Raw genomic sequence first — 14,352 nt, 5'->3', positions numbered from 1 at the left:
TTTGGTTGGAGTCAAGAGAGAGGGTTTAAACTTGCCCATTCCTTTTATGATGTCAATCCTTCGAGAGTCGGTGGGGGCTGAGTGCTCCTTTGTGTTAGCTAAAGCCGTTCTTCCATGGCAAGACCCAACAATTCCGAGGCAAATGGAAAAGGACGCACGTGGCTTTCCACCGGCTTTCACTATTACACTGTTACAGGAGTTCTAGCGTTTCTTCTGGTGCGTCTCTAGGGCTGTTCCCCAGACCCTCTTTTATCCTGACTCACAGGGTCTCAGATGTCAATCAGGGTGGAATGATGCCATCCCCCAACCAGCCCATGTTGCCTGAGGGCTTCCATGAAGTACAGTACTCAATACACAATTCCGTCTCCAAGAGACAATGACCTGTTCTGTGGCTTTGTATCGCTGAGGGCCAGGACATTCCAAACATCTCTCTCTCATTTCCTGGGTCTCCTGCCCTGACTTAATAGCGATCTTGCGATTCTCAAAAAGGAGGAGGGGCACAGGCGTAACAGTAGAAACTACACTGAATAATGTGAGAAATTAAGACAGTGACAAAGCATTGTGTGAATTTGCAGCGGAAATGATCGCAGCCTTGAACGCAGCAGCTTTACCAGGACTTGGTAATATGACAGCCAAACTCAGCTGTGGTGGGAAACCAGCAAGACCTGGAATGTGGGAGACCCATGATTATAAAAAGGAGGAGGCACTGATATCGATGCCAAGGAAATCCCACAGAAGTGTTTGTCCATTCTGGACCAACCTGCTGCTGTAATCTGAAAGAACGTGACTTACAACTTTTTGCATGGTTTGCAGGTAAGGAGAAAAAGAGAGGAGTGCCTTGAATATAGTAAAAATAGGTTAAGATGAGAAAGAATTATTGCTAAACTTATACACTGATGGTGACAGATAAGAAGACTGCATTGAATATAAAACAAGCATAAAGATAAATGGTGAATGTAATGAAATACAAAGCAACAGCAGATCACTCACTATGTGGTAGGACACCTACAGGTACAACTTTATCCCAGTACTGCTAAATAAAAGCAATGTCCCATTTTGCACGTAATCCAGAGAAGTGCTATGAATCCTAGAAGAGATAAGGCACACTGCTACTCAGCATGATAGGAATGTTGAACTGCAGATAATTAAGCCTGATCATACCAGAAAACTGACAGAGGCAGACAGGAACTGGGTTAGTGTTTATGCAGCTAACACAATCTGTTTTGAGCTGTACACTCAGGGAAGCAGCATGCAAGAAGGAGCAAACAGATAGGTCTCTATTCTCTCCGGAATCCACCTCTGATTTGACTCAGTGAAGGGACGAAAGGAAACAAGAACCCAAGCAAGATAATGGTAGAAGTTGAAATGAAAATACCTTTGAGACAAAACTATGAGTTAACACCAGGAAACAATGTGGCTACTGGAAATGAGGTTAGAACTGTGATAAAAAAAAAGAATCTCTCTGGGGCCAAGCATGTGTGTTTTAAAATAAAGCATAAATAAGAAAGGAGCTGTTTATCAGATGAATAGAGTTAAGTAACTTGGAGATGTGTGTGCTGTTATTCATTAAACTTCATTCTGTTGGCTAATTGCACTACCGACTGTACAGTACTGAAAGCCTGTTCCCTGTCACTCCAGTATCTGACATTTGGAGGCCGTGCACCTGTACTGCCAACCGTGAGCCGGTGGTGGCGCTGTAGTGGGAGCCGCTGGGTCCGAGGGCTCTCGGTACGGTAGGGCGAGTTTACCGTGCGGAGCTTGGGCCGAGAGGAGAGAATATGCCGCTGGAGAACCTGGAGGATGAGGGTCTGCCCAAGAATCCGAATCTGGCTATCGCACAGGCTAAGTTTCTCCTCACCCTCGACAGGCACCGAAATGACCCCAAAGTGCAGAGCGAGCTGATGGAGGCCGTGAAGGAGAACAGTGAGTTGGGGCGATCTGCAGAGTCACGGGGAGGCCCCGGCCCGTCTGCCCTGTCTCCTGTCCCTCTCCTCGAACCGGCCCGGCCCGGCCCGAGTGCCTTATCCCTGGCCCCTCTCCCCGGCCCAGCCCTTGTGCCCGTCCCTGGCCCCTCTGCTGGGACAAGCCCGTGTGCTTTGTGCCGGCCCGGCATCTCCTGTGGTTGTCACCTTACACATGTAGCCGGCTTTGTGATGACGGGACTGCTTTTCTCCATTACAAGTGGTTTGGGCTGACGGATACTCGCGTTTGGGGGTAACAGCAAAACCCCTCCAGCTTGTCCTAACACCCACCTTCCCAAATGGACTTTTGACTCCTTATCGCTGCTGTGTTGGAGTTCAGAGAGACCTGGGTGGGTAAAGTTAACCTGGTTATGTCAAGCATTTACGCCGATTGATTTAGCCCATTGAAATGTTCCTGAAGCCTCTGTTCACAACCCACACCAATAGCTAGCTTTGTACTATCAGCACAGTTAAGTGCTGTTGGTCTAATTCAGACTGAATATTTGGAACTCAACTTGCTGTGGCTCTGCACTAGTCACGGCCTCCTATATTGTCAACGGGATCTGATTTAATTTTCCATGTTCGTTTTATGTCATTGGCCAATCCTCGGTGCACAACAGTATATTACCCATAATACCATGACCCCTCGTTTTAAGAACCGTTTGTTTGCCCAGTCTGTTTCCTGATAGTTACAAAAAAAATAAGCTATCCAGCTGAATTGACCTTTTCATAACCCACGTTAACTCTGCCCAATCCTGATTTCATTTTTCTTTCTATTTAGAGATCCAGCACAGTAACAGGCCCTTCTGGCCCAATGAGTCTGTGCTGCCCAGTTACACCCATGTGACCACATAACCCACTAACCTGTACATTGTGGGAGGCAACACATGCAGTCACAGGGAGAATATACAGCCTTCTTCCAAACGACAGTGGAATTGAACCTCGGTCACTGGCACTGTACCAGCGTTATGCTAACAGCCACACCACTGTGCTGTCCTCCTTTTCTAAGTGCCCTGTCACTTTATTTATTGACTGACTGACAGACATATAGTGTGGAATTGAACTGTGTTGCCAAACAGCCTCTGATTAAACCCTAGTCTAATCATGGGACCATTTACAATTACCAAAAGACCTACCAACTGGTTCGTCTTTGGACTCTGGTAGGAAACTGGAGCACCCAGAGGAATCCCACACAGTCACAGGGAGAACAGACAAGCTCCTTACAAGCAGTGGTGGGAATTGAAACTGGGTCACCTGTACCGTAATGTGTTGTATTAATCACTATGCTACTGCACGGACCTTATATCTGATTCTATATGTGAGTAAAGTCTACTTAGCTGTTAACAGACATTCCTGCTCATACATTTGTATTGGTTTGCCTCAAAACAAAGAGGAACAGTGTAAAATCCTTGAATTCCAATGCAATGATATGTTTTATAGATATGGCTCCATACTATGAACAGCTCTGCAAAGATGTCGGGTGGCCAGTAGATGCAGACCTCTTGAGCAAAATGAAAAAAACAAATGAGGAAGAATTAAAGCGTCTGGATGATATACTAGAAGATGCTGAAAAAAACCTTGGAGAAAGTGAAATCAGAGATGCTATGATGGCTAAGGCTGAGTATCTGTGTCGAATTGGTGACAAAGTAAGAATTATGGCAATTATAGTCATATAGCAATTACTTAGTGATTGTACTATATAGTTTGGAAGCAGCAAGGTTTGCTAATGTTAATAAGTTGTATCCACTAATTGTATACCCCCAAGGTGATCCTTGTTTGTGTAGAATTGAGTTGTGTTGTGTTGAAGGATATTTCAATTAAAAAGTTGTATCATAAACCTCATTAATGAAAAATCCACTTTCGGAATAGACAAAATTTGGAATTCAGAAATCTACCACTTTGATAGACCTATATCTTTAATATATTCCTTACATTCAAGGTAATCCTCTGGCACACATGTACGCACATTACAGCTTACTGTGTGACCAGTTGTGGTTGTTTGGCAGATTCATTGTTCTATAAAATCTGATACTTTGGCTAATACTTGTAGCTGCTTTATACTTTTAGTAAGCAAAAGGTTTCAGTTGCACATGCCTAGTCAGCTTTGATTATGAGCATAAATCTTTACAGTAGTTTTAATTTTCACAAAGCAGTTGATGCACAGTTCTGAGGATTGTTGGCTGGGTGTTGTGACAACGTCAGGAATCAAAAGGTTGAGTATGGTGCAACTAATGGTCTGAGCTGTGTATACTTCAATGCAAGAAGTATTGTAGGAAAGGCAGATGAGCTCAGGGCATGGATCAGAACATGGAATTATGAGTTTAAAAGTGAGAGGAGTTTCAAGGGAGACGGTTATTTCTTCAGCAGTTTGGTCGGGGCATGACTGCAGGTGTGTGGATGTCAGCCAGTGAGAAGAGTTTAAAAGGAGACACCTTACCAAGCAGGCGATGGAGTAAAGGGAGACAGAGTAGAAAGGCTTTGGCTTAACGGGGCTTTGGTGATAACAGGTCGAGGCGAGGTCGGTCGCCTGTGTAGAATACAGACAGGAAGAATGTGTGTGAGGCCAGTGTTCTGTGCTTGGTGTTGGATGTTGGAAGTCCTGGAGGCCTCCCAGATGGCCACATCTGTGTAAGGTGCGTCAAGCTGCAGCTCCTTACGAACTGTGTTAGGGAACTGGAGATGCAGCTCGATGTCAGGGAAAGTGAGGAGGTGATAGAGAGGAGCTATAGGCAAGTAGTCACACCAGGGCCTGGGGAGAAGGATGAGTAGGTAACAGGCAGGAGAAGGAAGAGCAGGAGCCAGACACTAGTGAACACCCCTGTGGCTGTACCCTTGACAATAAATACTGCTGCTTGAGTACTGTTGGGGGGTGGGTGGACGGTCTACCTGGGGGAAGTAACAGTGGCTGTGCCTCTGGCACAGAGTCTGGCCCTGTGGCTCAGAAGGGTAAGGAAAGGAAAAGGATGGCAGTAGTGATAGGGGGACTATAGTTAGGGGGTCAGACAGGCAATTCTGTGAAGGCAGGAAAGAAGCATGAATGGTAGTTTGCCTCCAAGGTGCTAGGGTCGGGGATGTTTCTGATCGTGTCCACGATATCCTGAAGTGGGAAGGAGAATAGCCGGAGGTTGTGGTACGTATTGGTACGAGTGACATAGGCAGGAAAAAGCAGGAGGTCCTGAAAGCAGACTACAGGGAGTTAGGAAGGAATTTGAGAAACAGGACCACAAAGGTAGTCACCTCAGGATTACTGCCTGTGCCACGTGACAGCAAGTATAGGAATGGAGTGAGGTGGAGGATAAATGTGTTGGTGACGGATTGGAGGAGGGGGCAGGGATTCAGATTTCTGGATCATTGGGACCTCTTTTGGAGCAGGAGTGACCTGTACAAAAAGGACGGTTGCAGTGAAACCCAGGGGGACCAAAATCTTGGCGGGGAGGTTTGCTAAGGCTATTGGGGTGAGTTTAAACTAGGATTGCTGGGAGGGTGGGAACCAAACTGAAGAGATGGAGGAAGAGGCAGTTGGTTTACAAATAGAGAAAGCTTGGAGACAGTGCGAGAGGGAAGATAGGCCGGTGATCGAGAAAGAGAGCGCTCAGACAGATGGTTTGAGATGTGTCTATTTTAATGTGAGGAGTATTATGAACAAAGTGGATGAGTTTAGAGCATGGATCAGTACTTGGAGCTATGATGATGTGGCCATTACAGAGACTTGGATGGCTCAGGGGCAGGAATGGGTACTTTGAGTGCTAGGCTTTAGCTGTTTCAGAAAGGACAAGAAAGGAGGCAAAAGAGGTGGGGCCATGGCACTGTTCAGAGATAGTATCACAGCTGCAGAAAAGGAGGAAGACATGGAGGAATTGTCTATGGAGGTCTCTGTGGGTAGAAGTTAGGAACAGGAAGGTGTCAATAAATCTTACTGGGTGATTTTTGTAGACCACCCAATGGTAACAGGAACATCGAGGAGCAGATAGGGAGACAGATTCTGGAAAGGTGTAATTATAGCAGGGTTGTCGTGGTGGGAGATTTTAATTACCCAAATATTGATTGGCATGTCCCTAAAGCAAGGGGTTTAGATCGGGTGGAATTTGTTATGTATGTTCAAGAAGGTTTCTTGACACAATATGTAGATAAGCCTAGTAGAAGAGGAGAGGCTGTACTTGATCTGGTATTGGGAAATGCACCTGGTGTCAGATCTTTCAGTAGGGGAGCATTTTGGAGATAATGATCACAATTCTATCTCCTTTACCATAGCATTGGAGAGGGATAGGATCAGACAAGTTAGGAAAGTGTTTAACTGGAGTAAGGGGAAATATGAGGCTATCATACAAGAACTTGAAAGCATAAATTGGGAATAGATGTTCTCGGGGAAATGTACGAAAGAAATATGGCAAATGTCCAGGTGTTATTTGCATGGAGTTCTGCATAGGTACATTCCAATAAGAGGGAAAAGATGGTAGAATACAGGAACCGTGGTGTACAAAGGCTGTTATAAGTCTAGTCCAGAAGAAAGGTTTAAAAAAAACTAGGTAATGATAGAGATCTAGATTATAAGGCTAGCAGAAAGGAGCTTAAGAAAGAAATTAGGAGAGCCAGAAGGGGCCATGAGAAGGCCTTGGCGTACAGAATTAAGGAAAACCCCAATGCATTCTACAAGTATGTGAAGAGCAAGAGGATAAGACGTGAGAGAGTAGGATCAATCAAGTGTGACAGTGGAAAAATGTGTATGGAACCAGAGGAAATAGCAGAATTACTTAATGAGTACATTGCTTCAGTATTCACTACGGAAAAGGATCTTGGCGATTGTAGGGATGACTTACAGCAGACTGAAAATCTTGAGCATATAGATACTAAGTAGAAGGATGTGCTAGAGTTTTTGGAAAGCATCAAGTTGGATAAGTCACCGGGACCAGATGAGATGTACCCCAGGCTATTGTGGGAGGCGAGGGAGGAGATTGCTGAGCCTCTGGCGATGATCTTTGCATCATCAATGGGATGGGAGAGGTTCTGGAGGACTGGAGAGTTGCCCATGTTGTTCCATTATTCAAGAAAGGGAGTAGAGGTAGCCCAGGAAGTTATAGACCAGTGAGTCTTACTTCAGTGATTGGTAAGTTGATGGAGAAGATCCTGAGAGGCAGGATTTATGGTCATTTGGAGAGGCATAACATAATTAGGAATAGTTAGCATGGCTTTGTCAAAGGCAGGTCATGCCTTACGAGCCTGATTGAATTTTTTGAGGATGTGACTAAACACATTGATGAAGGAGGAGCAGTGGATGTAGTGTATATGGATTTCAGCAAGGCATTTGACAAGGTACCACATGCAAGGCTTATTGAGAAAGTAAGGAGGCATGGGATCCAAGGGGACATTGCTTTGTGGGTCCAGAACTAGCTTGCTCACGGAAGGCAAAGAGTGGTTGTAGTTGGGTCATATTTTGCATGGCGGTCGGTGACCTGTGGTATGCCTTATGAATCTGTTCTGGGACCCTTACTCTTTGTGATTTTATAAATGTCCTGAATGAGGAAGTGGAGGAATGGGCTAGTAAATTTGCTGATGACACAAAGGTTGGAGATAGTGTGGAGGGCCGTCAGAGGTTACAGCAGGACATTGATAGGATGCAAAACTGGGCTGAGAAGTGGCAGATGGAGTTCAACCCAGATAAGTGTGAGGTGGTTCACTTTGGTAGGTCAAATATGATGGCAGAATATAGTATTAATGGTAAGACTCTTGGCAGAGTGGAGGATCAGAGGGATCTTGGGATCCGAGTCCATAAGACACTCAAAGCTGCTGTGCAGGTTGACTCAGTGGTTAAGAAAGAATACGGTGCATTGACCTTCATCAATCATGGGATTGAATTTAGGAGCTGAGAGGTAATGTTGCAGGACCCTGGTCAGACCCCACTTGGAATACTGTGCTCAGTTCTGGTCACCTCACTAAAGGAAGGATGTGGAAACCATAGAAAGGGTGAAGAGGGGATTTACAAGGATGTTGCCTGGATTGGGGAGCATACCTTATGAGAATAGGTTGAGCGAACTCGGCCTTTTTTCCTTGGAGCGATGGAGGATGAGAGGTGACCTGATAGAGGTGTACAGGATGATGAGAGGCGTTGATCATGTGGATTGTCAAAGGCTTTTTCCCAGGGCTGACATGGCTAGCCGAGAGGGCACAGTTTTAAGGTGCTTTGAAGTAGGTACAGAGGAGATGTCAGGGGTAAGTTTTTTTTTACGCAGGGAGAGGTGAGTGTGTGTCGGTAACGGTGATGGAGACGGATACGATAGGGTCTTTTAAGAGACACCTGGACAGGTACATGGAGCTCAGAAAAATACAGGATTATGAGTAAGCCTAGTAATTACTAAGGTAAGAACATGTTCGGCACAGCTTTGTGGGCCAAAGGGCCTGTATTGTGCTGTAGGTTTTCTATGTTTCTTCTGTTGTTTTAGAGCCTGAGGGATTACAAGGGGAGCAGTGGCATTACTAGTCAGGGAAAATGCACAGTAATGCTCAGTCAGGACAGATTGGAGAACTCATCTAGTGAGGCTTTATGGGTGGAACTGAAGAATAAGAAAGGTATGACCATGTTAATGAGGCTATATCATAGACCACCCGACGGTCTGAGGGATTTAGAGGAACCAATTTGTAGAGAGATCACAAACTGTTGCAAGAAACGTATAGTTGTTTGATGAGGTGATTTTAACTTTCCACATTGACTGGGACTCCCATTCTGTAAAAGGAGATAGAGTTTGTCAAATGTGTTCAGGAAGTTTTTTCTTAATCAGTACATAGAAATCCCAAGAAGGGAGTGTGTGGTACTTGATCTTCAATTGGGGAATAAGACAGGGCAGAAGACAAGTTTGTGTTGGAGAACACTTTGCACTTACTGAACACAATGCCATTAGTTTCAAAGTAAATATGGAAAAAGATAAGTCTGGTCCACAGGTTGAGAATCTAAATTGGAGAAAGGCTAACTTTGATGGTATCAGAAATGATCTGGCAAGTGTGGATTGGGACAGGCTATTTTCTGACATCAGTAGTGGGTAAGTTATTGGAAGGTATTCTAAGGGACCGAATATGTGAATACTGGGTAGTCCGCATAGCTTTATGCGTGGAGGGCTGTGTCTAACCAATCATCTAGAGTTTTTCGAGGTAGTTACCGTGAAAGTTGATGAACCCAAGGTTGGGCTTTAGCAAGGCCTTTGACAAGGTCCCACATGGGAGGCTGGTCAGGCAGGCTCAGTCACTTGGCATTCAAGATGAGGTAGTAAATTGATTTGACATTGTCTTTGTGGGAGAAGCCAGAGAGTGGTAGTAGATAGTTGTCTCTGATTGGAAGCCTGTGACAAGTGTTGTACCATAGGGATTGGTGCCGGGTCGTTTGCTGTTTGTCATCTATATCGATCTGGATGATAATGTGGTTAACTGGATCAGCAAATTTGAGGATGACACAAAGATTGGGGGTGTAATGGATAGCAAGGAAGATTTATCAAAGTTTGCAGCAGGATCTGGACCAGCTGGAAGAATGGGCTGAAGAATGGCAGATGGAATTCAATGCAGACAAGTGTGAGGTGTTGCCCTTTTGGTAGGATCAACCAGGGTAGGTGTACAATGAATGGAAAGGCACTGAGGAGTGTGTTAGAACAAAGGGATTTGGGTAAACAGGTCTGTAATTCATTGAAAGTGGTGGCACAGGTAAATTGGGTTGTAAAGAAAGCTTTTGGTATATTTTGAGTGCAGGAGATGGGATGTTATGTTGAAGTTGTGTAAGTTGTTGGTGAGGCCTAATTTGGAGCATTGTGTGTAGCTTTGGTCAGCTACCTACAGGAATGATATAAATTAGGTTGAAAGAGTGCAGAGAAAATTTACATGCTTCTTGCCAGGACTGAAAGACCTGAGTTATAAGGAAAAGATTGAATAGGTTCGTACTTTATTCCTGGAATGTAGAAGATTGAGGGGAGATTTGGTAGATATACAAAATTGAGGGAGAGAAGATATGATAAATGCTAGCAGGCTTTTTCCACTGAGGTTGTGTGGGTCTACTCCTAGAGGTCATAGGTTAAGTGTGAAAGCTGAAAAGTTTAAGGGGGAAACTTCTTCACTCAGAGGGTCATGAGAGTGAAAACAGCTGGCAGTGCAAATGTTGCATGCGAGCTCGATTTCAACATAAAATTAAAGTTTGGATTGGTACTTGGATGGTAGGGGTATAGAGGTCAATAGTCTGGTTGCAGTTCAATGGGAGTAGGCTATTTAAATGGTTTGACATGTACTAGATGGGCCAGATGGTCGGTTTATGTGCTGTACTTTTCTATGGCTCTAAATTGATAGTTTTGAATGCAGTCTGTATTCTGGTATGGAGATGGAGCAGTAAATTGGATCTTAATCAGTGGATTGATTGTGGGGAGGCTAGGGCAGATGTTATGTGTAAGACTCATGGTTTTATGCAGGTGAAAGCAAGTAGTTGTTTTGTAATCATCATTAGTCCAGCCCTTTCACCTGGAATTATTCCAAGTTATAGAATATAGGATAGTGCAGCATAGTAGGGGGCCTTAAGTCTGTGATGTACAAACCTACTTCACAACCCTCCTACACAGCATGAGACATACCCAAAGACTGAACCACTTCTACTTGTCATGCCTACAGAAGATCATGGAAATCAATTGGCAAGACAGAATTCCTGACACAGAAGTGCCATCTGCAGCAGACATGCCCACCATCCGCACTTTGTTGAGGAAACATCAAGTCAGATGGGCAGGCCATATTGTCAGGATGTTAGATGATCGCATCCCCAAGCAGTTGTTCTTTGGGGAACTGTCCACAGGGAAGTGCTGTTGTGGTAGTCAGTGATAATAATTCAAGGACATACTCAAGAATTTGCTCAGGTCCCTTGAGGTTGACCACTTTTCTTGGGAATGTGCAGAGCCCCAGAATGTTTATAGGATGGTTTGAACTTAACTGTTATTTTGTGGGATGTGAATTGATGGGCACAGATTAACCATAATAACCTATGGCATTGCCTTTTTAATTCTGCCTGGACTGATGAGTTCCTCCAACATTTTGTGTGTGTTGCTCTGAATATTATTCATATTTGTCACTTGGTAAATATTAAGTAGTTTGGAGCTTTGGAAGGAAGTAACTGATATTGTGGAAAAATGTTTAAACTTAATGTGTGACTTTACTAACTATTTTGGGTCACTGCCTTCGTTCTCAGATTTTATTTTGTTTTATTTAGGAGGGTGCTTTGACAGCCTTTCGAAAAACATATGACAAGACTGTGGCTCTGGGACATCGCCTAGATATTGTGTTTTACCTGCTGAGAATTGGCTTGTTTTACATGGATAATGATCTGATTACACGTAACATTGAAAAAGCTAAAAGGTACTATTTTTAAAGAGATACAGTACAGAACAGGCCCTTCTGCCACAACGAGCCCCTGCCACCCAATTGCACCCATGTACGTAGGTTAATTGGTCACATCTTTCGAGTTTGGGAGGAAACCAGAGCACCTGGAACAGCAATTGAATTGAACGCAGATTGCTGGTGCTGTAATGGGGTTACACTAACTGCTAAGTTGTATTAGGGTGACAATGGGTAAGGGGCCGAGGTTGAGGGTCTCTGTGTGTCATCCCCACAGGAAAATCACTCATGCCATGGCCACACCAACATTTTTTGCATTTGCTTCATAGATTCACGTGTAACTGTTCATTTTCCTTCAATTCATGTAAATTCTCTAGTGTGTCCCTTGTACTGTCTTCCCGTTCAGTGTTTGGCACTGAACTGTACATTTGGATATCAATATTGTTCTGTATCTCAAACATCTTATAGAGATGATGTTCACATTCATAATGTTTTAATGTTTTTGTGATTAGAATTCATACGTGAGATATAAGTTGGATAGGTAATGCAACAGATTTGCATGCAGTATATTGAATTTAACTTACTTAAGCTAACGAGTAAAATAGCACCAATGGAATCAACAGAGCCCCAAAGTGTTCGTAAGATGGTTTGAACTTAACTGTTATTTTGTTGGTTGTGAATTGATGAGCATAGCTTAAACGTAATAACCTGTGGCATTGCCATTTTAATTCTGATGTAGCATGGAAGCATGTTTGCAATTTATCTGAAGAATTAACCAAAACTAATAAATTTTGTTTTTTAAGTGTATTTCATGTTTACCCTTTTGCAGCTTAATTGAAGAAGGTGGTGACTGGGATAGAAGGAATCGTCTGAAAGTTTATCAAGGGATGTATTGTGTAGCAGTTCGAGACTTCAAGCAGGCTGCAGAGCTGTTCTTGGATACTGTCTCTACATTCACTTCTTATGAACTCATGGATTATAAAACCTTTGTAACTTATACTGTTTATGTCAGCATGATTGCATTGGAGCGGCCAGACCTTCGAGAAAAGGTAAGTAAAATGATAGTGTAATTATTTAAACTAGATTGTTTTGCTGATGCATTTTTATGGATATGTATGTGCAAAATTGTTAAGGAATCAACATCAACCATTGACGTTAGCCATTGGTATTTTACTTTGGTGAATTTCTGATCTCCTTAACTTCAAGGTATTGTCCATCTTAAGTCTGTGCTCTGCTGTAACATGTGTGGTGTTGGGCTGGCCAAAATTGTATTGAAGTATTTTCCAGAATTGCAAATTGTATATTGTTCTAGTAAGAACAGTTAATTCCTTTCTTCAGACTGGATTCTTCAAAATGGCCAGAGTCCAAACCAAGTGTTTGCATCATAAAGTCAGACTACCTGTCCATTTACTTTATTTCCCCTTGTGAATTCAACTTATTTGAGGTGATGGTGTTGGCTTTAAAAAGTTTGTCCAAATACCTTCTATAAAAGTTTTGAGTTAATATATAGATTTGCAAAGCCTGTTTTAGCTCTAAGTTTGGACTCTACAATTTATGATACAACAGGTGAAGTTTCTCGGACTATATTAGAGTTAATATTTCATGTCATTTTAACTTCTCTAATATTGACAGGGTGTCCTAAGCCTTAGATGGGGCAGAATGTGCAGCATGTACCCATGTGCTCCTTGAAACAATATGTAAATTGTTCAAAGATGGAGCCACAGTCAACTTTATATTGGGGAATGTGTCAGATTAACTGATCAGTTTGTGGGGTATAATTCTGGAACAGAAATAATTATTCTGTAATTTTCATGATGATTATAAACACAGACAAGACTGGTCCTTAGGTAAAAGTGTTAAATTGGGGGAAGGTTAGGCAGGAGTATTAGGTAGGAACTGGAGAAAGTAGATCAGGCATAGCTATATGAAGGTAGATCTGCATCTGACATGGGAGTCTTTTAAAGGCCAGTTTGTTCGAGTTTAGGAGCAGCATGTTGCTGTTAGGATGAAAGATAAGCATGGCAAGATCTGGAAACCTTGGATGACGAAAGCTATTGTCAGTTTAGTCAAAAAGAAAAAGGAAGCGTGTACAATGTTTAGGAACCTCTTTGCAAAATAATAAGAAAGTACAAAAGAACATAAACAAAAGAGATTACAGAGCTAAAAGGGGCCATGAAATGTCTTTGACAAGTAGAGTTAAATAGAATTCCAACACTTTTTATTTGCATTAGGAGTGGAAGTGTAGGTCCACTCAAAGACTAGAACAAATTTGTGCAAGAAGTATGAGTGCACTTGAGCACTTCTCGGTGAATACTAATGCAAAGGGTGTGGATGATTGTGAGTTTAAGGAGAAATATGTTGATACTAAAGGGCATGTCAGTATTAAAGAGGTTTTGGTGCTGGATGTCTCGCAAAGCATCAAGGTGGATAATACCCAGGGCCTTATGGAATCAAACTCCCAAAACTGAGGAAAGCAAGGATGATATTGCTGAGGCTTTGACAGGGATATTTGTATCCCCTGGTCTTCTGGTGCCTCACCTGTGGCTAACATTATTCCTTTGGTGAAGACATGTAGTGGGCAAACTTGGACCAGACTTGGGAAATTATTGGAGAAGATTCTTGGGACAAGGTTTATGCACAATTGGTAAAGTTTGGACTTAATAGGGATAGTCAGCATGGCTATGTGGATGTTTGTTAAGCAGTTGACAAGGTCCTTCATTCTGGGCTGATCCAAAAGATTAAATCGTATGAGTTCCACAATAAGTTGATAAACTGGATCCAAATTTGGCTTAGAAGGCACAATGGTAGTGGACTGCGTTTCTGAGTGCAGGTCTGTGAGCACTGGTGTTACACAAGGGTCCGAGCTAGGACTTCTATATTTTTTAATACATGTTAATTATTTGAATTAAAGTGTTGGTTGTCTGCTTGGTAAATTTGCAGATGATATAGTTAATGAAGGTGTGGATAGTAAGGAAATTTATCAAGAGATCATTTGGAAATTTGGGAGAGAAATAGCAGATAAAGTTTAATCCAGGCAATTGAAGCG

At 42.9% G+C, this 14,352-nt stretch overlaps 1 protein-coding gene across 1 annotated transcript in view; it reads left to right on the top strand.

Moving 5' to 3' along the window:
* Nucleotides 1-1,703: 1,703 nt before the first annotated feature.
* psmd6 (proteasome 26S subunit, non-ATPase 6) overlaps nt 1,704-14,352 on the top strand; it is a 28,317-nt gene continuing 15,668 nt past the window's right edge. The window contains exons 1-4 of the mRNA XM_059944263.1: nt 1,704-1,923; nt 3,402-3,607; nt 11,182-11,327; nt 12,136-12,355. Of these exons, the coding sequence (XP_059800246.1) occupies nt 1,779-1,923; nt 3,402-3,607; nt 11,182-11,327; nt 12,136-12,355 (717 nt within the window). The 5' untranslated portion in view covers nt 1,704-1,778. The remainder of the gene's footprint in view (nt 1,924-3,401; nt 3,608-11,181; nt 11,328-12,135; nt 12,356-14,352) is intronic.

Source organism: Hypanus sabinus, chromosome 19, assembly GCF_030144855.1.
Source record: "Hypanus sabinus isolate sHypSab1 chromosome 19, sHypSab1.hap1, whole genome shotgun sequence".
Lineage (NCBI taxonomy): Eukaryota > Metazoa > Chordata > Chondrichthyes > Myliobatiformes > Dasyatidae > Hypanus > Hypanus sabinus.
The sequence above is the reverse complement of the archived record's forward strand: the minus strand, read 5'-3'. Positions and strand labels throughout refer to the sequence as shown.